Source organism: Salmo salar, chromosome ssa02 (assembly GCF_905237065.1).
Source record: "Salmo salar chromosome ssa02, Ssal_v3.1, whole genome shotgun sequence".
NCBI lineage: Eukaryota > Metazoa > Chordata > Actinopteri > Salmoniformes > Salmonidae > Salmo > Salmo salar.
In genome coordinates this window covers 204,480-229,359 of record NC_059443.1, presented here as the reverse complement: position 1 = coordinate 229,359, position 24,880 = coordinate 204,480, and the positions used below count along the sequence as shown (strand labels likewise).

Below are 24,880 nucleotides of genomic sequence, written 5' to 3'. Positions count from 1 at the left end.
TACAGGGTTAGATAGTAGATAGTGTATAGGTACAGGGTTAGATAGTAGATAGTGTATAGGTACAGGGTTAGATAGTGTATAGGTACAGGGTTAGATAGTAGATAGTGTATAGGTACAGGGTTAGATAGTAGATAGTGTATAGGTACAGGGTTAGATAGTAGATAGTGTATAGGTACAGGGTTAGATAGTAGATAGTGTGTAGGTACAGGGTTAGATAGTAGATAGTGTATAGGTACAGGGTTAGATAGTGTATAGGTACAGGGTTAGATAGTAGATAGTGTATAGGTACAGGGTTAGATAGTAGATAGTGTATAGGTACAGGGTTAGATAGTAGATAGTAGATAGGTACAGGGTTAGATAGTGTATAGGTACAGGGTTAGATAGTAGATAGTGTATAGGTACAGGGTTAGATAGTAGATAGTGTATAGGTACAGGGTTAGATAGTAGATAGTAGATAGGTACAGGGTTAGATAGTGTATAGGTACAGGGTTAGATATTAGATAGTGTATAGGTACAGGGTTAGATAGTGTATAGGTACAGGGTTAGATAGTGTATAGGTACAGGGTTAGATAGTAGATAGTGTATAGGTACAGGGGTTAGATAGTAGATAGTGTATAGGTACAGGGTTAGATAGGAGATAGTAGATAGGTACAGGGTTAGATAGTGTATAGGTACAGGGTTAGATATTAGATAGTGTATAGGTACAGGGTTAGATAGTGTATAGGTACAGGGTTAGATAGTGTATAGGTACAGGGTTAGATAGTAGATAGTGTATAGGTACAGGGTTAGATAGTAGATAGTGTATAGGTACAGGGTTAGATAGTAGATAGTAGATAGGTACAGGGTTAGATAGTAGATAGTGTATAGGTACAGGGTTAGATAGTAGATAGTGTATAGGTACAGGGTTAGATAGTGTATAGGTACAGGGTTAGATAGTGTATAGGTACAGGGTTAGATAGTAGATCGTGTATAGGTACAGGGTTAGATGGTAGATAGTGTATAGGTACAGGGTTAGATAGTAGATAGTGTATAGGTACAGGGTTAGATAGTGTATAGGTACAGGGTTAGATAGTAGATAGGTACAGGGTTAGATAGTAGATAGTGTATAGGTACAGGGTTAGATAGTGTATAGTGTATAGGTACAGGGTTAGATAGTGTATAGGTACAGGGTTAGATAGTAGCTAGTGTATAGGTACAGGGTTAGATAGTAGATAGTGTATAGGTACAGGGTTAGATAGTAGATAGTGTATAGGTACAGGGTTAGATAGTGTATAGGTACAGGGTTAGATAGTGTATACGTACAGGGTTAGATAGTAGATAGTGTATAGGTACAGGGTTAGATAGTAGATAGTGTATAGGTACAGGGTTAGATAGTAGATAGTGTATAGGTACAGGGTTAGATAGTAGATAGTGTATAGGTACAGGGTTAGATAGTGTATAGGTACAGGGTTAGATAGTAGATAGTGTATAGGTACAGGGTTAGATAGTAGATAGTGTATAGGTACAGGGTTAGATAGTAGATAGTGTATAGGTACAGGGTTAGATCGTGATAGTGTATAGGTACAGGGTTAGATAGTGTATAGGTACAGGGTTAGATAGTAGATAGTGTATAGGTACAGGGTTAGATAGTGTATAGGTACAGGGTTAGATAGTGTATAGGTACAGGGTTAGATAGTAGATATGTGTATAGGTACAGGGTTAGATAGTGTATAGGTACAGGGTTAGATGGTAGATAGTGTATAGGTACAGGGTTAGATAGTAGATAGTGTATAGGTACAGGGTTAGATAGTAGATAGTGTATAGGTACAGGGTTAGATAGTGTATAGGTACAGGGTTAGATGGTAGATAGTGTATAGGTACAGGGTTAGATGGTAGATAGTGTATAGGTACAGGGTTAGATGGTAGATAGTGTATAGGTACAGGGTTAGATAGTGTATAGGTACAGGGTTAGATAGTAGATAGTGTATAGGTACAGGGTTAGATAGTGTATAGGTACAGGGTTAGATGGTAGATAGTGTATAGGTACAGGGTTAGATAGTAGATAGTGTATAGGTACAGGGTTAGATAGTAGATAGTGTAAAGGTACAGGGTTAGATAGTAGATAGTGTATAGGTACAGGGTTAGATAGTAGATAGTGTGTAGGTACAGGGTTAGATAGTAGATAGTGTATAGGTACAGGGTTAGATAGTAGATAGTGTATAGGTACAGGGTTAGATAGTAGATAGTGTATAGGTACAGGGTTAGATAGTGTATAGGTACAGGGTTAGATAGTAGATAGTGTATAGGTACAGGGTTAGATAGTAGATAGTGTATAGGTACAGGGTTAGATAGTGTGTAGGTACAGGGTTAGATGGTAGATAGTGTATAGCTACAGGGTTAGATGGTAGATAGTGTATAGGTACAGGGTTAGATAGTAGATAGTGTATAGGTACAGGGTTAGATAGTGTATAGGTACAGGGTTAGATAGTAGATAGTGTATAGGTACAGGGTTAGATAGTGTGTAGGTACAGGGTTAGATGGTAGATAGTGTATAGGTACAGGGTTAGATAGTAGATAGTGTATAGGTACAGGGTTAGTTAGTGTGTGGACGGGTTAGATGGTAGATAGTGTATAGGTACAGGGTTGTAGATAGTGTATAGGTACAGGGTTAGATAGTAGATAGTGTAAAGGTACAGGGTTAGATGGTAGATAGTGTATAGGTACAGGGTTAGATAGTAGATAGTGTATAGGTCAGGGTTAGATAGTAGATAGTGTATAGGTACAGGGTTAGATCGTGATAGTGTATAGGTACAGGGTTAGATAGTAGATAGTGTATAGGTACAGGGTTAGATAGTGTATAGGTACAGGGTTAGATGGTAGATAGTGTATAGGTACAGGGTTAGATAGTAGATAGTGTATAGGTACAGGGTTAGATAGTAGATAGTGTATAGGTACAGGGTTAGATAGTAGATAGTGTATAGGTACAGGGTTAGATAGTGTATAGGTACAGGGTTAGATGGTAGATAGTGTATAGGTACAGGGTTAGATAGTAGATAGTGTATAGGTACAGGGTTCGATAGTAGATAGTGTATAGGTACAGGGTTAGATAGTAGATAGTGTATAGGTACAGGGTTCGATAGTAGATAGTGTATAGGTACAGGGTTAGATAGTGTGTAGGTACAGGGTTAGATGGTAGATAGTGTATAGCTACAGGGTTAGATGGTAGATAGTGTATAGGTACAGGGTTAGATAGTAGATAGTGTATAGGTACAGGGTTAGATAGTAGATAGTGTATAGGTACAGGGTTAGATAGTGTATAGGTACAGGGTTAGATAGTAGATAGTGTATAGGTACAGGGTTCGATAGTAGATAGTGTATAGGTACAGGGTTAGATAGCAGATAGTGTATAGGTACAGGGTTAGATAGTAGATAGTGTATAGGTACAGGGTTAGATAGTAGATAGTGTATAGGTACAGGGTTAGATAGTGTATAGGTACAGGGTTAGATAGTAGATAGTGTAAAGGTACAGGGTTAGATAGTAGATAGTGTATAGGTACAGGGTTAGATAGTAGATAGTGTATAGGTACAGGGTTAGATAGTGTATAGGTACAGGGTTAGATAGTAGATAGTGTATAGGTACAGGGTTAGATAGTAGATAGTGTATAGGTACAGGGTTAGATAGTGTATAGGTACAGGGTTAGATAGTGTATAGGTACAGGGTTAGATAGTGTATAGGTACAGGGTTAGATAGTAGATAGTGTATAGGTACAGGGTTAGATAGTAGATAGTGTATAGGTACAGGGTTAGATAGTGTATAGGTACAGGGTTAGATGGTAGATAGTGTATAGGTACAGGGTTAGATAGTAGATAGTGTATAGGTACAGGGTTAGATAGTAGATAGTGTATAGGTACAGGGTTAGATAGTAGATAGTGTATAGGTACAGGGTTAGATAGTGTATAGGTACAGGGTTAGATGGTAGATAGTGTATAGGTACAGGGTTAGATAGTAGATAGTGTATAGGTACAGGGTTCGATAGTAGATAGTGTATAGGTACAGGGTTAGATAGTAGATAGTGTATAGGTACAGGGTTCGATAGTAGATAGTGTATAGGTACAGGGTTAGATAGTGTGTAGGTACAGGGTTAGATGGTAGATAGTGTATAGCTACAGGGTTAGATGGTAGATAGTGTATAGGTACAGGGTTAGATAGTAGATAGTGTATAGGTACAGGGTTAGATAGTAGATAGTGTATAGGTACAGGGTTAGATAGTGTATAGGTACAGGGTTAGATAGTAGATAGTGTATAGGTACAGGGTTCGGATAGTAGATAGTGTATAGGTACAGGGGTTAGATAGCAGATAGTGTATAGGTACAGGGTTAGATAGTAGATAGTGTATAGGTACAGGGTTAGATAGTAGATAGTGTATAGGTACAGGGTTAGATAGTGTATAGGTACAGGGTTAGATAGTAGATAGTGTAAAGGTACAGGGTTAGATAGTAGATAGTGTATAGGTACAGGGTTAGATAGTAGATAGTGTATAGGTACAGGGTTAGATAGTGTATAGGTACAGGGTTAGATAGTAGATAGTGTATAGGTACAGGGTTAGATAGTAGATAGTGTATAGGTACAGGGTTAGATAGTGTATAGGTACAGGGTTAGATAGTGTATAGGTACAGGGTTAGATAGTGTATAGGTACAGGGTTAGATAGTAGATAGTGTATAGGTACAGGGTTAGATAGTAGATAGTGTATAGGTACAGGGTTAGATAGTGTATAGGTACAGGGTTAGATAGTAGATAGTGTATAGGTACAGGGTTAGATAGTAGATAGTGTATAGGTACAGGGTTAGATAGTGTATAGGTACAGGGTTAGATAGTAGATAGTGTATAGGTACAGGGTTAGATAGTGTATAGGTACAGGGTTAGATAGTAGATAGTGTATAGGTACAGGGTTAGATAGTGTATAGGTACAGGGTTAGATAGTAGATAGTGTATAGGTACAGGGTTAGATAGTAGATAGTGTATAGGTACAGGGTTAGATAGTAGATAGTGTATAGGTACAGGGTTAGATAGTGTATAGGTACAGGGTTCGATAGTGGTGCTGTTCAAGATTTTGTCCTTCCCCATTTCCCTTTATTTTGTTACCGAAATTTGCAAGTCTGCGTTCTGACCTGCTAAAGGTAGCAAACCATACTGACACAGTGCCTAGATGGGAGATTCTAGATGTCTGTAGGGGGGAGATTCTAGATGTCTGTAGGGGGGAGATTCTAGATGTCTGTAGGGGGGAGATTCTAGATGTCTGTAGGGGGGAGATTCTAGATGTCTGTAGGAGGGAGATTCTAGATGTCTGTAGGGGGGAGATTCTAGATGTCTGTAGGGGGGAGATTCTAGATGTCTGTAGGAGGGAGATTCTAGATGTCTGTAGGAGGGAGATTCTAGATGTCTGTAGGGGGGGAGATTCTAGATGTCTGTAGGGGGGAGATTCTAGATGTCTGTAGGGGGAGATTCTAGATGTCTGTAGGAGGGAGATTCTAGATGTCTGTAGGAAGGGAGATTCTAGATGTCTGTAGGGGAGATTCTAGATGTCTGTAGGAGGGAGATTCTAGATGTCTGTAGGGGGGAGATTCTAGATGTCTGTAGGAGGGAGATTCTAGATGTCTGTAGGGGGAGATTCTAGATGTCTGTAGGGGGGGGAGATTCTAGATGTCTGTAGGAGGGAGATTCTAGATGTCTGTAGGGGGGAGATTCTAGATGTCTGTAGGGGGGAGATTCTAGATGTCTGTAGGAGGGAGATTCTAGATGTCTGTAGGGGGGAGATTCTAGATGTCTGTAGGAGGGTGATTCTAGATGTCTGTAGGAGGGAGATTCCTAGATGAGTTAGAGTTAGTTAGTATAGTGGTGAGGTTTTAATGGGTGCAGGGTTAGTTGGTATAGTGGTGAGGTTTTAATGGGTGCAGGGTTAGTTGGTATAGTGGTGAGGTTTTAATGGGTGCAGGGTTAGTTAGTATAGTGGTGATGTTTTAATGGGTGCAGGGTTAGTTGGTATAGTGGTGATGTTTTAATGGGTGCAGGGTTAGTTGGTATAGTGGTGAGGTTTTAATGGGTGCAGGGTTAGTTGGTATAGTGGTGAGGTTTTAATGGGTGTAGGGTTAGTTGGTATAGTGGTGATGTTTTAATGGGTGCAGGGTTAGTTAGTATAGTGGTGATGTTTTAATGGGTGCAGGGTTAGTTGGTATAGTGGTGAGGTTTTAATGGGTGCAGGGTTAGTTGGTATAGTGGTGAGGTTTTAATGGGTGCAGGGTTAGTTGGTATAGTGGTGAGGTTTTAATGGGTGCAGGGTTAGTTGGTATAGTGGTGAGGTTTTAATGGGTGTAGGGTTAGTTGGTATAGTGGTGAGGTTTTAATGGGTGCAGGGTTAGTTGGTATAGTGGTGAGGTTTTAATGGGTGTAGGGTTAGTTAGTATAGTGGTGAGGTTTTAATGGGTGCAGGGTTAGTTAGTTAGTAGGCCAATTTTTTCACAAAGTAATGAATTCATACCACAGAATCGTAGGCTGATACATAGCCAATACAGTAGGTGGCGGCATGCACCTATAATATTTGTTTGCGGGCGGCCATAATAGCAACGAAGAAGAAGAAGCGTCTCCCAGCCGGCAGAACATTCACACGAAGAAGAAGCCCCCTGCTCTTAGTCTTGACTTCGTCGCCATCTTGTGGTCCACTAACACTCTGCCGGGAGGCAGCGGTGGAATCATGTGGTTTGTCATGTGACGGTAAACAGGAATTGAATTGAAAAACCTGGAAACGGTCAACATTTAGCTAGCAACTACACTATACTATAGGTGTATACCTTATAAACGGTCAACATTTAGCTAGCAGCTACACTATACTATAGGTGTATACCTTAATAATGTGAGTTACTGTTGTGAAATGATGCATGTAAAATATATAGAAACTCGCTCGGCTCGGTAGAATAAACCGCTTGTTGCAAAATATCTTACCGGCCACTAGCTTCAACTAGCCTGCCGGTGATAACTAACGTTAAATGTACAATTGTTTCACGTAGTTAGCTGAACTCGTTAACGTTATACAAATGAATACTATTTAGAGATGCAGTTTTAGTCCCTGGTTTAACCTGTGGCAGCTGTGTCTCTCTTTGTGTAGAAGTGGGGGGCCAGAGCCCGATTTGCAGCGGTGCCTTGTAGACCCAGACCGCCGCCATGGTGGATTTCCTGGCGGAGAACAACCTGTGTGGTCAGGCGGTGCTGAGGATCGTGTCCCGGGGTAACGCTATCATAGCCGAGCTCCTCCGCCTCTCGGACTTCATCCCTGCTGTCTTCAGGCTCAAAGACAAGAGCGACCAGCAGAAATATGGAGACATCATCTGTGATTTCAGCTACTTCAAGGTGAGATGGGGGGGGATTGTCTTGTTAAATAGGTATGAGATGAGATCACAGTGAAAGGACATCATTTGCGGTGCACCTCCTTAGATAATGGACAGACACCGCCAGGGTCATGGTTAGGTCTTTCAAGTTATTTGATTTCCATCCGTCATCCATGAACTCAATTATTTCCAATGTGTTATGGCATGATGATGATGAAGAAGTACAGGGATAACGTTATGTCCATAAGTAACCTTTTTATATTCTCCCGCTGCCTTCCAGGGTCCAGAGTACTACGACAGTAAGCTAGAAGCCAAACCAGATCTGCAGGATTTGGACGATGAGTTCCGGGGAGAACAACATAGAGATACTTTCACGATTCTACCTGGCGTTTGAAAGTGTCCACAAGTACATCGTTGATCTGATCAGGTGATCTAGAATTACTTCCTTCCGATATCAACCAGGGTGTCTGTTTTGGATTGAGATATTTTGGTTTGTTCACTCATTGAGCCTGAAGCCTTAATGTGTGGTGTGTCAAGTAGTCTGTCTGTCTCACCATTTCATTGAGCCTGAAGCCTTAATGTGTGGTGTGTCAAGTAGTCTGTCTGTCTCACCATTTCATTGAGCCTGAAGCCTTAATGTGTGGTGTGTCAAGTAGTCTGTCTGTCTCACCATTTCATTGAGCCTGAAGCCTTAATGTGTGGTGTGTCAAGTAGTCTGTCTGTCTCACCATTTCATTGAGCCTGAAGCCTTAATGTGTGGTGTGTCAAGTAGTCTGTCTGTCTCACCATTTCATTGAGCCTGAAGCCTTAATGTGTGGTGTGTCAAGTAGTCTGTCTGTCTCACCATTTCATTGAGCCTGAAGCCTTAATGTGTGGTGTGTCAAGTAGTCTGTCTGTCTCACCATTTCATTGAGCCTGAAGCCTTAATGTGTGGTGTGTCAAGTAGTCTGTCTGTCTCACCATTTCCTCACCATGCTTTATTTAATCAGCCGTTCTTCTCTCCAGGTACCTGGATGACCTGTATGAAGGAGTTTACATTCAACAGACCCTGGAGACTGTGCTGCTGAATGAGGATGGAAAACAACTCCTGGTAAAAAAAATATTTATTTAATTTTTATATTTACTAGGCAAGTCAGTTAAGAACAAATTCTTATTTTCAATGACGGTTAACTGCCTTTTTCATGGGGGCAGAGCGACAGATTTTCTTACCTTGTCAGCTCGGGGGGGATTCGATCTAGCAACCTTTCGGGTTACTAGTCCAACGCTCTAACCACTAGTCTACCCTGCCGCCCCAATCTCTTGTAATGACTTATATTTTGTAGAGGGGCCCCGGGGGTCGGGTTCCCTGGAAGCTTTGTAGCTCTAAGATCAACTTTTATACATTTCATGAAAATCGTCCCTGTATGTTTGGCGATGTCCAGAAGGTATGTAACAGTCCTATGATGTGGTGTTTGTCCTTGTTAACCAGTGTGATGCCCTGTATGTTTGGTGATGTCCAGAAGGTATGTAACAGTCCTATGATGTGGTGTTTGTCCTTGTTAACCAGTGTGAAGCCCTGTATCTCTATGGAGTCATGCTGTTGGTTATTGACCAGAAGATGGAGGGAGAGGTCAGAGAGAGGATGCTGGTGTCCTACTATAGATACAGGTCAGACTTTTGCTGCTCTTTTTGGGGGGAAATGGCTTCTACATCCTTTATACAGTTCAACCCTTTTAAGAATCAATCTTCTTTGTTATTTTGTCAGGGACTGTTTAATGCTGTCAATAATATCTATAATAATATCTATAATAATATCTATAATAATATCTATAATACTATAATAATATCTATAATATTATAATACTATAATATCTATAATACTATAATAATGTCTATAATACCATAATACTATCTATAGTACTAGAATAGTAAGATAGCGCTGACAGACATGGAAGCTCTGCTTTTAGCTCCTAAGCAATTTTGCACAAGCATTTCACTTCACACACACAATAACATCTGCTAAATATATGTATGTGACCAATAACATTTTGATTTGAAAACATTTCACAGGCTGAAATCTAATGCGTAGTACAAGAGAGAGCTAAAAAGTTATTTTAATGAAAGAAAACAAAACATCTTGAGTTAAAATGGACCGTGTTCCTAACAATACATGTCCTGTTTGTCTATCCAGTGCTGCCCGCTCCTCAGCAGACTCTAACCTGGATGACATCTGTAAGCTGCTGCGTAGTACAGGCTACTCCAGCCAGTCAGGGGCCAAACGGCCAGCTAACTACCCTGAGAGCTACTTCCAGAGAGTGCCTATCAGTTCTACCTTCATCAGCATGGTGATCGGCAGGCTGCGTTCTGATGACATCTATAACCAGGTAAGACTCAAACGGATCATTTCCTGCATTTTTTTAAATTGTTTTTTTATAACCATTTTGTTTTCTTACTTTTTTTTAAAAGGAGTTTGTCGTGTCACTGTTTTTCCTAGTTGGTAACGTAAACACTCCATTGGTTCCCTTTAGGTGGTTAGTATCCTAGAGCTGAATGACAGTTCTTACACCCCGACTAATGCTACAATATTACGTTGTCTTGAATGTTTTATTATTATCTATTTTGTATGTTATTTATCATGTAATCGTCTGATTCTCAGATCCATGTTTAGTCCTGTCTCTAAAGATGTCCTCTGTCTCCCCCCCAGGTGTCTGAGCATCGCAGCACAGCGTTAGCATAACCAGTCTCAGATCCATGTTTAGTCCTGTCTCTAAAGATGTCCTCTGTCTCCCACCCAGGTGTCTGAGCATCGCAGCACAGCGTTAGCATAACCAGTCTCAGATCCATGTTTAGTCCTGTCTCTAAAGATGTCCTCTGTCTCCCACCCAGGTGTCTGAGCATCGCAGCACAGCGTTAGCATAACCAGTCTCAGATCCATGTTTAGTCCTGTCTCTAAAGATGTCCTCTGTCTCCCACCCAGGTATCTGCGTACCCTCTGCCTGAGCATCGCAGCACAGCCTTAGCTAACCAGGCTGCCATGCTGTATGTCTGTCTCTACTTCATTCCCTCCATACTTCAGACTCAACAGGCCAAGATGAGGGAGATAGTGGACAAGTACTTCCCTGATAACTGGGTGAGAGACACCATCTAAACTGTACTTCCCTGAATACTAGGGGGAAAAAAAACATTTAGTGTACTTGTTTATCTTGATGCAGTATATTTCCCTCGGCCACCAGCCATTACGCTGGTTTAAAGTATTTACAATTTCTCCTGCTGCAGGTCATCAGTGTCTACATGGGAATCACTGTGAATCTGGTGGAGGCTTGGGAACCGTATAAAGCTGCCAAGATCGCCCTCAACTACACCCTGGACTCGGCCAATATCAGAGAGCAGGTATAGAGGCTAACAGGCTTACTGACAAAACGTCTACTAACATGAAATGGTTTTCACTTGTTATAGACGTGAGTCTCCCATCATATCCTTCACAAGTTGTTGTGAAAATGTGGAAGGTTAGAGGACTGCTTATGACCCCCCCCACTGCCATGATAACACCCTGTAACTAACCATACATTAACCCTCCTCTAGGCCAGTCGTTATTCAGTCAGTATGGAGGGCCTGAGGCCACAGATCCAGCAGCTGCTGAAGGAAGGGTTTCTGAGGGAGGAGATCGTCCCTGGATAACATCCCCAAGCTGCTCAACTGTCTACGGGACTGTAACGTTTCTATACGCTGGCTGATGCTACACACTGCAGACTCAGGTAGGTCTTTCTATAGACCTCTAGGTCCATGCATGAAATGGGCTTACAACTGATTTATGAAGCATCCATAAAGGCCTTATAAAGGGTTCATGAAGCATCCATAAAGGCCTTATAAAGGGTTCATGAAGCGTCCATAAAGGCCTTATAAAGGGTTCATGAAGCATCCATAAAGGCCTTATAAAGGGTTCATGAAGCATCCATAAAGGCCTTATAAAGGGTTCATGAAGCATCCATAAAGGCCTTATAAAGGGTTCATGAAGCATCCATAAAGGCCTTATAAAGGGTTCATGAAGCATCCATAAAGGCCTTATAAAGGGTTCATGAAGCATCCATAAAGGCCTTATAAAGGGTTCATGAAGCATTTTGTATTGATTTATTTTTAAGGTCCCGTGTGGCTCAGTTGGTAGAGCATGGTGTTTGCAACGCCAGGGTTGTGGGTTCAATTCCCACGGGGACCAGTACGGAGAAAAAAAGGGAAAAAAATGTATGAAATGTATGCATTCACTACTGTAAGTCGCTCTGGATAAGAGCGTCTGCTAAATGACTAAAATGTAAAATGATTAAAGTGGGAATGAGAACTAGTATCAAAACCAGGTAGAGCAGAACCTCAGGTATAGTCATATCAGACAGAACCTCGGGTGTAATCGTGCTGGGCTGCACTGTGTCGTGCCAGGTTAACTATGTCATGCCAGGTGGCACTATGTCATGCCATGCCAGGTGGCACTATGTCATGCCATGCCAGGTGACACTGTGTCGTGATACTATGTCATGCCAGGTCATACTGTCATGTCATGCGATACTATGTCATGCCATGCCAGGTGTAATGCCAGGTGATACTATGCCATGCCAGGTGATACTGTGTCATGCCATGCCAGGTGATACTATGTCATGCCATGCCAGGTGATACTCTGTGTCATGTCAGGTGATACTGTGTCATGCCAGGTGATACTATATTCCTAAACTGTGTTGTCTTCTTGCAGCCTATGATCCCAACAACAAGCGTCTGCGCCAGATCAAAGATCAGGTGATCAACGACTCCAAGTACAACCCCAAGATCCTCTTCCAGTTACTCCTCGACACCGCCCAGTTCGAGTTCACTCTCAAAGAGGTCAGTCTCAACAATATCATATATGATTTGATGCCAAGTTGTAATTACACAATTAAAAAAAACGTGTCGGGTCTCTGAATATAAATGGTGAATTCACCATCTGTGTTCCCCCTGGTTTTTTTTTCTCTTCCTCTCTCAGATGTTCAAGCAGATGCTGTCAGAGAAGCAGCTGAAATGGGAGAGTTATAGAACAGAGGGATCAGAGAGGATGACCGAGCTGGCTGAGGTCTTCTCTGGGGTCAAGCCTCTAACCAGAGTGGAGAAGAATGGTGAGATGGATAACAGAACTAGCTACAACATAAAAACACACATCATTACCACAACTGGTAGTTCACAATCTGGACTCCCTACTCTTATTGTAGTTCACAATCTGGACTCCCTACTCTTATTGTAGTTCACAATCTGGACTCCCTACTCTTATTGTAGTTCACAATCTGGACTCCCTGCTCTTATTGTAGTTCACAATCTGGACTCCCTACTCTTATTGTAGTTCACAATCTGGACTCCCTGCTCTTATTGTAGTTCACAATCTGGACTCCCTGCTCTTATTGTAGTTCACAATCTGGACTCCCTGCTCTTATTGTAGTTCACAATCTGGACTCCCTGCTCTTATTGTAGTTCACAATCTGGACTCCCTACTCTTATTGTAGTTCACAATCTGGACTCCCTACTCTTATTGTAGTTCACAATCTGGACTCCCTACTCTTATTGTAGTTCACAATCTGGACTCCCTGCTCTTATTGTAGTTCACAATCTGGACTCCCTACTCTTATTGTAGTTCACAATCTGGACTCCCTGCTTTGAGTTCACGTCCTGCTCTTATTGTAGTTCACAATCTGGACTCCCTGCTCTTATTGTAGTTCACAATCTGGACTCCCTACTCTTTTGTAGTTCACAATCTGGACTCCCCTACTCTTATTGTAGTTCACAATCTGGACTCCCTGCTCTTATTGTGACTGCTTGTAAAATCCTTTTAGTTGGAGTCAATCACTGAAACTGTTTGAATGGCACAAAAATACACAATCCATGTCTCAAGGCTTTAAAAAAATCGTCTTCACTGATTGAAGTGGATTTAACAAGTGACATCAATAAGGGATCATATCCTTCACCTGGATTCACCTGGTCAGTCTGTCATGGAAAGAGCAGGTGTCCAGTCAGTGTATACCCTACACATATATAGAGGGTGAAATGGACAAGGGGGTGAAATGGACAAGGGGGTGAAATGGACAAGGGGGTAAAATGGACAAGGGGGTGAAATGGACAAGGGGGTGAATGGACAAGACAGAAGATGTAAGTATCTTTGAACAGGATATGGTAGTAGGTTCCAGACAGAAGATGTAAGTATCTTTGAACAGGATATGGTAGTAGGTTCCAGGCTCACCGCTTTCTGTCACACTCAAAAGTCCCCCTTCTGTATGAAGAATGGTCCCCCACCCAGCCAACACCCAGCCAACACCCAGCCAACACCCAGCCAACACCCAGCCAACACCCAGCCAACTTAACACACCTGTGGGAAGCATTGGAGTGCTTTGGACACCTTGTAGAGTCCATGTCCCAACAACCTGAGGCAGTTCAGGGGGCAGAATACCTTCCTCAATATTAGGAAGGCATTCCTAATGTTTTTCTGTTAAAAGCATGTGGCTCACTGTACCATACCTATTCCTGTTGCAGGCTCACTGTACCATACTTATTCCTGTTGCGGGCTCACTGTGCCATACTTATTCCTGTTGCAGGCTCACTGTACCATACTTATTCCTGTTGCAGGCTCACTGTACCATACCTATTCCTGTTGCAGGCTCACTGTACCATACTTATTCCTGTTGCGGGCTCACTGTACCATACCTACTCCTGTTGCAGTCTCACTGTACCATACCTATTCCTGTTGGGGGCTCATTGTACCATACCTATTCCTGTTGCGGGCTCACTGTACCATACTTATTCCTGTTGCCGGCTCACTGTACCATACTTATTCCTGTTGCGGGCTCACTGTACCATACTTATTCCTGTTGCAGGCTCACTGTACCATACTTATTCCTGTTGCCGGCTCACTGTACCATACTTATTCCTGTTGCCGGCTCACTGTACCATACTTATTCCTGTTGCGGGCTCACTGTACCATACTTATTCCTGTTGCAGGCTCACTGTACCGTACCTATTCCTGTTGCAGGCTCACTGTACCATACCTATTCCTGTTGGGGGCTCACTGTACCATACTTATTCCTGTTGCGGGCTCACTGTACCATACTTATTCCTGTTGCGGGCTCACTGTACCATACTTATTCCTGTTGGGGGCTCACTCTACCATACCTACTCCTGTTGCAGGCTCACTGTACCATACCTATTCCTGTTGCAGGCTCACTGTACCATACTTATTCCTGTTGCAGGCTCACTGTACCATACCTATTCCTGTTGCGGGCTCACTGTACCATACTTATTCCTGTTGCGGGCTCACTGTACCATACTTATTCCTGTTGCGGGCTCACTGTACCATACTTATTCCTGTTGCAGGCTCACTGTACCATACTTATTCCTGTTGCGGGCTCACTGTACCATACTTATTCCTGTTGCAGGCTCACTGTACCATACCTATTCCTGTCTCAATAGTGAAAGCTGATCTCACTGTACCATACTTATTCCTGTTGCAGGCTCACTGTACCATACTTATTCCTGTTGCGGGCTCACTGCACCATACCTATTCCTGTGGCAATAAGCTGATCTCACTGTACCATACCTATTCCTGTTGCGGGCTCACTGTACCATACCTATTTCTGTTGGGGGCTCACTGTACCATACTTATTCCTGTGGCAATAAGCTGATCTCACTGTGCCATACTTCCTCCCATTCTAAACGTGTTAGATGTTGATGTGTTGTTGACATGGTTGTTGTTGTTGTTGGACAGAGAACCTGCAGGCATGGTTCAGGGAGATCTCTAAGCAGATAGAGTCTCTGAACTACGAGGACTCCACCGCTGCAGGCAGGAAGACCGTTCAGCTGATACAGGCCCTCGTAGAGGTGAGGCTTGGAAATTCACCACAAACGACAACGACTAGAAAGTGAACAAGAGTACATTCACTTAGTGACCGTTACATGATCATTTTATTACACGGTAACACACTTAGTGACCGTTACATGATCATTATATTACATGGTAACACACTTAGTGACCGTTACATGATCATTATATTACATGGTAACACACTTAGTGACCGTTACATGATCATTATATTACATGGTAACACACTTAGTGACCGTTACATGATCATTATATTACATGGTAACACACTTAGTGACCATTACATGATCATTATATTACATGGTAACACACTTAGTGACCGTTACATGATCATTATATTACATGGTAACACACTTAGTGACCGTTACATGATCATTATATTACATGGTAACACACTTAGTGACCGTTACATGATCATTATATTACACGGTTACACACTTAGTGACCGTTACATGATCATTATATTACACGGTGAGTACATGGTAACACACTTAGTGACCGTTACATGATCATTATATTACACGGTGGTTACATTTGTATTCCTTCGATTTAATATACAATGGTGTTGCTTTGTCCAAAAATATGTTGTAACTTTTCAGTGAAAAGCTCAACTTTTCTCATGTTCATTCTAACAGCCAATTGGATAAGAGACTTGGAAGTGTGGAAACAGGAGACTATATAACCCTGTCTTCCTGTCCTCTCCTTACCTATATAGCCTGACTTCCTCACCTTACCTGTAAACCCCGACTTCCTGTCCCCTCCTTACTAATAAACCCTGACTTCCTCTCCTTACCAATAAAACCACGACTTCCTGTCCTCTCCTTACCAATAAACCCCCTGACTTCCTGTCCTCTCCTTACCTATAAACCCTGACTTCCTGTCCTCTCCTTACCTATAAACCCTGACTTGCTGTCCTCTCCTTACCTATAAACCCTGACTTCCTGTCCTCTCCTTACCTATAAACCCTGACTTCCTGTCCTCTCCTTACCTATAAACCCTGACTTCCTGTCCTCTCCTTACCAATAAACCCTGACTTCCTGTCCTCTCCTTACCTATAAACCCTGACTTGCTGTCCTCTCCTTACCTATAAACCCTGACTTCCTGTCCTCTCCTTACCTATAAACCCTGACTTCCTGTCCTCTCCTTACCTATAAACCCTGACTTCCTGTCCTCTCCTTACCTATAAACCCTGACTTCCTGTCCTCTCCTTACCTATAAACCCTGACTTCCTGTCCTCTCCTTACCTATAAACCCTGACTTCCTGTCCTCTCCTTACCTATAAACCCTGACTTCCTGTCCTCTCCTTACCTATAAACCCTGACTTCCTGTCCTCTCCTTACCTGTGCTCAGGTTCAAGAGTTCCACCAGTTGGAGTCCAACCTGCAGGTGTGTCAGTTCCTGGCTGACACCAGGAAGTTCCTTCACCAGATGATCAGGACGATCAACATCAAGGAGGAGGTCCTGATCACCATGCAGATAGTAGGAGACCTGTCCTACGCTTGGCAGATCATAGACAGGTAGGGGTTATAAATGTCTTATGAATGGGTTGGGTTATGTATGGGTTATGAATGGTCCTGATCACCATGCAGATAGTAGGAGACCTGTCCTACGCTTGGCAGATCATAGACAGGTAGGGGTTATAAATGTCTTATGAATGGGTGGGTTATGTATGGGTTATGAATGGTCCTGATCACCATGCAGATAGTAGGAGACCTGTCCTACGCTTGGCAGATCATAGACAGGTAGGGGTTATAAATGTCTTATGAATGGGTGGGTTATGTATGGGTTATGAATGGTCCTGATCACCATGCAGATAGTAGGAGACCTCTCCTACGCTTGGCAGATCATAGACAGGTAGGGGTTATAAATGTCTTATGAATGGGTTATTTGTGGGTTAATAATGGGTTATGAATGGTCCTGATCACCATGCAGATAGTAGGAGACCTCTCCTACGCTTGGCAGATCATAGACGGGTAGGGGTTATAAATGTCTTATGAATGGGTTTTTTATGGGTTAATAATGGGTTATGAATGGTCCTGATCACCATGCAGATAGTAGTAGACCTGTCCTACGCTTGGCAGATCATAGACAGGTAGGGGTTATAAATGTCTTATGAATGGGTTATTTATGGGTTAATAATGGGTTATGAATGGTCCTGATCACCATGCAGATAGTAGGAGACCTCTCCTACGCTTGGCAGATCATAGACAGGTAGGGGTTATAAATGTCTTATGAATGGGTTATTTATGGGTTAATAATGGGTTATGAATGGTCCTGATCACCATGCAGATAGTAGTAGACCTGTCCTATGCATGGCAGATCATTAGACAGGTAAGGGTTATAAATATCTTATGACTGGGTGGGTTATGAATGCGTTATGAATGGTCCTGATCACCATGCAGATAGTAGTAGACCTGTCCTATGCATGGCAGATCATAGACAGGTACACACTGACCAACTACATATTACCAGTTTCATGATGACATAGTCAGGTCTCTCTTGCAAATAAGATCCCAGTGAGACTAACCTGGTCAACCCAGTGAGACTAACCTGGTCAACCCAGTGAGACTAACCTGGTCAACCCAGTGAGACTAACCTGGTCAACCCAGTGAGACTAACCTGGTCAACCCAGTGAGACTAACCTGGTCAAATAAGATCTCAGTGAGACTAACCTGGTCAACCCAGTGAGACTAACCTGGTCAACCCAGTGAGACTAACCTGGTCAACCCAGTGAGACTAACCTGGTCAACCCAGTGAGACTAACCTGGTCAACCCAGTGAGACTAACCTGGTCAACCCAGTGAGACTAACCTGGTCAAATAAGATCTCAGTGAGACTAACCTGGTCAACCCAGTGAGACTAACCTGGTCAAATAAGATCTCAGTGAGACTAACCTGGTCAACCCAGTGAGACTAACCTGGTCAACCCAGTGAGACTAACCTGGTCAACCCAGTGAGACTAACCTGGTCAACCCAGTGAGACTAACCTGGTCAACCCAGTGAGACTAACCTGGTCAAATAAAAAAAAATCTAAATTTGCCATTTTGAATGTTTTTCTCTGGTTGTTTCCCAGCTTCACGTCCATCATGCAGGAGAGTATCAGAGTGAATCCATCCATGGTGACCAAACTACGAGCAACCTTCCTAAAGGTCAACCGTTCACCTCTCAGAAAAACACTTCATTTAGTAGAGGACACAGGTTCAAAAGGTCTTTTACTGTTTTGAAAACATGCAGTCTGTAACGCGTGTTTTTTATTGATGTATGTTTCCAGTTGGCGTCTGCGTTGGATCTGCCTCTGCTGCGAATCAACCAGGCTAACAGTCCAGATCTGCTTAGTGTTTCTCAGTTCTACTCCGGGGAACTGGTGACCTCGTCAGGAAGGTACGGGTCCCGGGGGACGAGGAATGCTGAATCTCAAATCAACCCCCGGTCCCCACTCCCTACGCCTAGTCTCTACTCTCTACCCCCAGCCCCTAGTCTCTACTCTCTACCCCAGACCCTAGTCTCTACTCTCTACCCCCAGCCCCTAGTCTCTACTCTCTACCCCCAGCCCCTAGTCTCTACTCTCTACCCCCAGCCCCTAGTCTCTACTCCCTACCCCCAGCCCCCTAGTCTCTACTCCCTACCCCAGCCCCTAGTCTCTACTCTCTACCCCCAGCCCCTAGTCTCTACTCTCTACCCCCAGCCCCTAGTCTCTACTCTCTACCCTCAGCCTCTACTCTCACCCCCAGCCCCTAGCCTCTACTCTCTACCCTCAGCCCCTAGCCTCTACTCTCTACCCCTAGTCTCTACTCTCTACCCCCAGCCCCTACGCTCTACACTCTACCCCTAGTCTCTACTCTCTACCCCCAGCCCCTAGTCTCTACTCTCTACCCCCAGCCCCTAGTCTCTACTCTCTGCCCCCAGCCCCTAGTCTCTACTCTCTACCCCCAGCCCCTATTCTCTACTCTCTACCCCCAGCCCCTAGTCTCTACTCCCCCAGCCCCTAGTCTCTACCCCCAGCCCCTAGTCTCTACCCCCAGCCCCTAGTCTCTACTCTCTACCCCAGCCCCTAGCCTCTACTCTCTACCCCCAGCCCCTAGTCTCTACCCCAGCCCCTAGTCTCTACCCCCAGCCCCTAGCCTCTACTCTCTACCCCCAGCCCCTAGCCCTCTCTACCCCCAGCCCCTAGTCTCTACCCCCAGCCCCTAGTCTCTACTCTCTACCCCCAGCCCCTAGTCTCTACTCTCTACCCCAGCCCCTAGTCTCTACTCCCAGCCCCTAGTCTATACCCCCAGCCCCTAGTCTCTACTCTCTACCCCCAGCCCCTAGTCTCTACTCTCTACCCCCAGCCCCTAGTCTCTACTCTCTACCCCAGCCCCTAGTCTCTACTCTCTACCCCCAGCCCCTAGTCTCTACCCCCAGCCCCTAGTCTCTACCCCCAGCCCCTAGTCTCTACCCCCAGCCCCTAGTCTCTACCCCCAGCCCCTAGTCTGCCCCTAGTCTCTACCCCCAGTCCCTAGCCTCTACTCTCTACCTCCAGCCCCTAGTCTCTACTCCCTACCCCCAGCCCCTAGCCTCTACTCTCTACCCCCAGCCCCTAGTCTCTACCCCCAGCCCCTAGTCTCTACCCCCAGCCCCTAGTCTCTACTCCCTACCCCCAGCCCCTAGTCTCTACCCCCAGCCCCTAGTCTCTACCCCCAGCTCCTAGTCTCTACTCTCTACCCCCAGCCCCTAGTCTCTACTCCCTATCCCCAGCCCCTAGTCTCTACTCCCTACCCCCAGCCCCTAGTCTCTACTCTCTACCCCCAGCCCCTAGTCTCTACCCCCAGCCCCTAGCCTCTACTCTCTACCTCCAGACCCTAGTCTCTACTCCCTACCCCCAGCCCCTAGACTCTACCCTCTACCCCCAGCCCCTAGTCTCTACCCCCAGCCCCTAGTCTCTACCCCCAGCCCCTAGTCTCTACCCCCCAGCCCCTAGTCTCTACCCCCAGCCCCTAGTCTCTCCCCCAGCCCCTAGGCTCTACTCCCTACCCCCAGCCCCTAGTCTCTACCCCCAGCCCCTAGTCTGTACCCCCAGCCCCTAGTCTCTACTCTCTACCCCAGCCCCTAGTCTCTACTCCCTACCCCCAGCCCCTAGTCTCTACTCCCAGCCCCTAGTCTCTACCCCCCAGCCCCTAGTCTCTACTCTCTACCCCCAGCCCCTAGTCTCTACTCTCTGCCCCTAGCCTCTACTCTCTACCCCAGCCCCTAGTCTCTACTCTCTACCCCAGCCCCTATTCTCTACTCTCTACCCCCAGCCCCTAGTCTCTACCCCCAGCCCCTAGTCTCTACCCCCAGCCCCTAGTCTCTACCCCCAGCCCCTAGTCTCTACTCTCTACCCCCAGCCCCTAGTCTCTACCCCCAGCCCCTAGCCTCTACTCTCTACCCCCAGCCCCTAGTCTCTACCCCCAGCCCCTAGTCTCTACCCCCAGCCCCTAGTCTCTACTCCTACTCCCTACCCCCAGCCCCTAGTCTCTACCCCCAGCCCCTAGTCTCTACCCCCAGCTCCTAGTCTCTACTCTCTACCCCCAGCCCCTAGTCTCTACTCCCTATCCCCAGCCCCTAGTCTCTACTCCCTACCCCCAGCCCCTAGTCTCTACTCTCTACCCCCAGCCCCTAGTCTCTACCCCCCAGCCCCTAGCCTCTACTCTCTACCTCCAGACCCTAGTCTCTACTCCCTACCCCCAGCCCCTAGACTCTACCCTCTACCCCCAGCCCCTAGTCTCTACCCCCAGCCCCTAGTCTCTACCCCCAGCCCCTAGTCTCTACCCCAGCCCCTAGTCTCTCCCCCCAGCCCCTAGTCTCTACTCCCTACCCCCAGCCCCTAGTCTCTACCCCAGCCCCTAGTCTCTACTCCCTACCCCAGCCCCTAGTCTCTACTCCCAGCCCCTAGTCTCTACCCCCAGCCCCTAGTCTCTACTCTCTACCCCCAGCCCCCTAGTCTCTACTCTCTGCCCCTAGCCTCTACTCTCTACCCCCAGCCCCTAGTCTCTACTCTCTACCCCAGCCCCTATTCTCTACTCTCTACCCCCAGCCCCTAGTCTCTACCCCCAGCCCCTAGTCTCTACCCCCAGCCCCTAGTCTCTACCCCCAGCCCCTAGTCTCTACTCTCTACCCCCAGCCCCTAGTCTCTACCCCCCCAGCCCCTAGCCTCTACTCTCTACCCCCAGCCCCTAGTCTCTACCCCCAGCCCCTAGTCTCTACCCCCAGCCCCTAGTCTCTACTCCCTACTCCCTACCCCCAGCCCCTAGTCTCTACCCCCAGCCCCTAGTCTCTACCCCCAGCTCCTAGTCTCTACTCTCTACCCCCAGCCCCTAGTCTCTACTCCCTATCCCCAGCCCCTAGTCTCACTCCCTACCCCCAGCCCCTAGTCTCTACTCTCTACCCCCAGCCCCTAGTCTCTACTCCCTACCCCCAGCCCCCTAGTCTCTACCCCCAGCCCCTAGTCTCTACCCCCAGCCCCTAGTCTCTACTCTCTACCCCCAGCCCCTAGTCTCTACTCTCTACCCCCAGCCCCTAGTCTCTACTCCCTACCCCAACAGATCATCATCCCTGAGAGCATGTTTCCTCTACTCTCCACTAGGTGTTACAGATCATCCCTGAGAGCATGTTTCCTCTACTCTCCACTAGGTGTTACAGATCATACCTGAGAGCATGTTTCCTCTACTCTCCACTAGGTGTTACAGATCATCCCTGAGAGCATGTTTCCTCTACTCTCCACTAGGTGTTACAGATCATCCCTGAGAGCATGTTTCCTCTACTCTCCACTAGGTGTTACAGATCATCCCTGAGAGCATGTTTCCTCTACTCTCCACTAGGTGTTACAGATCATCATCCCTGAGAGCATGTTTCCTCTACTCTCCACTAGGTGTTACAGATCATACCTGAGAGCATGTTTCCTCTACTCTCCACTAGGTGTTACAGATCATCCCTGAGAGCATGTTTCCTCTCCTCTCCACTAGGTGTTACAGATCATACCTGAGAGCATGTTTCCTCTACTCTCCACTAGGTGTTACAGATCATACCTGAGAGCATGTTTCCTCTACTCTCCACTAGGTGTTACAGATCATCGTCCCTGAGAGCATGTTTCCTCTACTCTCCACTAGGTGTTACAGATCATCCCTGAGAGCATGTTTCCTCTACTCTCCACTAGGTGTTACAGATCATCGTCCCTGAGAGCATGTTTCCTCTACTCTCCACTAGGTGTTACAGATCATCCCTGAGAGCATGTTTCCTCTACTCTCCACTAGGTGTTACAGATCATCGTCCCTGAGAGCATGTTTCCTCTACTCTCCACTAGGTGTTACAGATCATCCCTGAGAGCATGTTTCCCTCTACTCTCCACTAGGTGTTACAGATCATCGTCCCTGAGAGCATGTTTCCTCTACTCTCCACTAGGTGTTACAGATCATCCCTGAGAGCATGTTTCCTCTACTCTCCACTAGGTGTTACAGATCATCCCTGAGAGCATGTTTCCTCTACTCTCCACTAGGTGTTACAGATCATCCCTGAGAGCATGTTTCCTCTACTCTCCACTAGGTGTTACAGATCATCCCTGAGAGCATGTTTCCTCTACTCTCCACTAGGTGTTACAGATCATCGTCCCTGAGAGCATGTTTCCTCTACTCTCCACTAGGTGTTACAGATCATCCCTGAGAGCATGTTTCCTCTACTCTCCACTAGGTGTTACAGATCATCCCTGAGAGCATGTTTCTCTACTCTCCACTAGGTGTTACAGATCATCCCTGAGAGCATGTTTCCTCTACTCTCCACTAGGTGTTACAGATCATCCCTGAGAGCATGTTTCCTCTACTCTCCACTAGGTGTTACAGATCATCCCTGAGAGCATGTTTCCTCTACTCTCCACTAGGTGTTACAGATCATCCCTGAGAGCATGTTTCCTCTACTCTCCACTAGGTGTTACAGATCATCCCTGAGAGCATGTTTCCTCTACTCTCCACTAGGTGTTACAGATCATCCCTGAGAGCATGTTTCCTCTACTCTCCACTAGGTGTTACAGATCATCCCTGAGAGCATGTTTCCTCTACTCTCCACTAGGTGTTACAGATCACTGTCCCTGAGAGCATGTTTCCTCTACTCTCCACTAGGTGTTACAGATCATCCCTGAGAGCATGTTTCCTCTACTCTCCACTAGGTGTTACAGATCATCCCTGAGAGCATGTTTCCTCTACTCTCCACTAGGTGTTACAGATCATCCCTGAGAGCATGTTTCCTCTACTCTCCACTAGGTGTTACAGATCATCCCTGAGAGCATGTTTCCTCTACTCTCCACTAGGTGTTACAGATCATCCCTGAGAGCATGTTTCCTCTACTCTCCACTAGGTGTTACAGATCATCCCTGAGAGCATGTTTCCTCTACTCTCCACTAGGTGTTACAGATCATCCCTGAGAGCATGTTTCCTCTACTCTCCACTAGGTGTTACAGATCATCCCTGAGAGCATGTTTCCTCTACTCTCCACTAGGTGTTACAGATCATCCCTGAGAGCATGTTTCCTCTACTCTCCACTAGGTGTTACAGATCATCCCTGAGAGCATGTTTCCTCTACTCTCCACTAGGTGTTACAGATCATCCCTGAGAGCATGTTTCCTCTACTCTCCACTAGGTGTTACAGATCATCCCTGAGAGCATGTTTCCTCTACTCTCCACTAGGTGTTACAGATCATCCCTGAGAGCATGTTTCCTCTACTCTCCACTAGGTGTTACAGATCATCCCTGAGAGCATGTTTCCTCTACTCTCCACTAGGTGTTACAGATCATCCCTGAGAGCATGTTTCCTCTACTCTCCACTAGGTGTTACAGATCATCCCTGAGAGCATGTTTCCTCTACTCTCCACTAGGTGTTACAGATCATCCCTGAGAGCATGTTTCCTCTACTCTCCACTAGGTGTTACAGATCATCATCCCTGAGAGCATGTTTCCTCTACTCTCCACTAGGTGTTACAGATCATCCCTGAGAGCATGTTTCCTCTACTCTCCACTAGGTGTTACAGATCATCCCTGAGAGCATGTTTCCTCTACTCTCCACTAGGTGTTACAGATCATCCCTGAGAGCATGTTTCCTCTACTCTCCACTAGGTGTTACAGTCATCATCCCTGAGAGCATGTTTCCTCTACTCTCCACTAGGTGTTACAGATCATCCCTGAGAGCATGTTTCCTCTACTCTCCACTAGGTGTTACAGATCATCCCTGAGAGCATGTTTCCTCTACTCTCCACTAGGTGTTACAGATCATCCCTGAGAGCATGTTTCCTCTACTCTCCACTAGGTGTTACAGATCATCCCTGAGAGCATGTTTCCTCTACTCTCCACTAGGTGTTACAGATCATCCCTGAGAGCATGTTTCCTCTACTCTCCACTAGGTGTTACAGATCATCCCTGAGAGCATGTTTCCTCTACTCTCCACTAGGTGTTACAGATCATCCCTGAGAGCATGTTTCCTCTACTCTCCACTAGGTGTTACAGATCATCCCTGAGAGCATGTTTCCTCTACTCTCCACTAGGTGTTACAGATCATCCCTGAGAGCATGTTTCCTCTACTCTCCACTAGGTGTTACAGATCATCCCTGAGAGCATGTTTCCTCTACTCTCCACTAGGTGTTACAGATCATCATCCCTGAGAGCAT

General features: G+C 45.5%; 1 protein-coding gene and 1 non-coding gene across 2 annotated transcripts in view; both read left to right on the top strand.

Annotated features, from left to right (window-relative positions):
* The first annotated feature begins 6,766 nt into the window (after nt 1-6,766).
* Nucleotides 6,767-24,880, top strand: part of washc5 (WASH complex subunit 5) — a 56,767-nt gene continuing 38,653 nt past the window's right edge. Inside the window, 18 exon segments of the mRNA XM_045696319.1 lie at nt 6,767-6,888; nt 7,141-7,382; nt 7,641-7,709; nt 7,711-7,787; nt 8,366-8,450; nt 8,907-9,007; nt 9,531-9,723; nt 10,317-10,469; nt 10,616-10,729; nt 10,922-11,008; nt 11,010-11,094; nt 12,075-12,202; nt 12,342-12,471; nt 15,102-15,214; nt 16,566-16,732; nt 18,287-18,362; nt 18,485-18,581; nt 18,584-18,594. Coding sequence (XP_045552275.1) covers nt 7,197-7,382; nt 7,641-7,709; nt 7,711-7,787; nt 8,366-8,450; nt 8,907-9,007; nt 9,531-9,723; nt 10,317-10,469; nt 10,616-10,729; nt 10,922-11,008; nt 11,010-11,094; nt 12,075-12,202; nt 12,342-12,471; nt 15,102-15,214; nt 16,566-16,732; nt 18,287-18,362; nt 18,485-18,581; nt 18,584-18,594 — 1,872 coding nt within the window. The 5' untranslated portion in view covers nt 6,767-6,888; nt 7,141-7,196.
* Nucleotides 11,478-11,552, top strand: trnaa-ugc (transfer RNA alanine (anticodon UGC)). Its single transcript has one exon. It is a non-coding gene; the product is annotated as a tRNA-Ala (tRNA).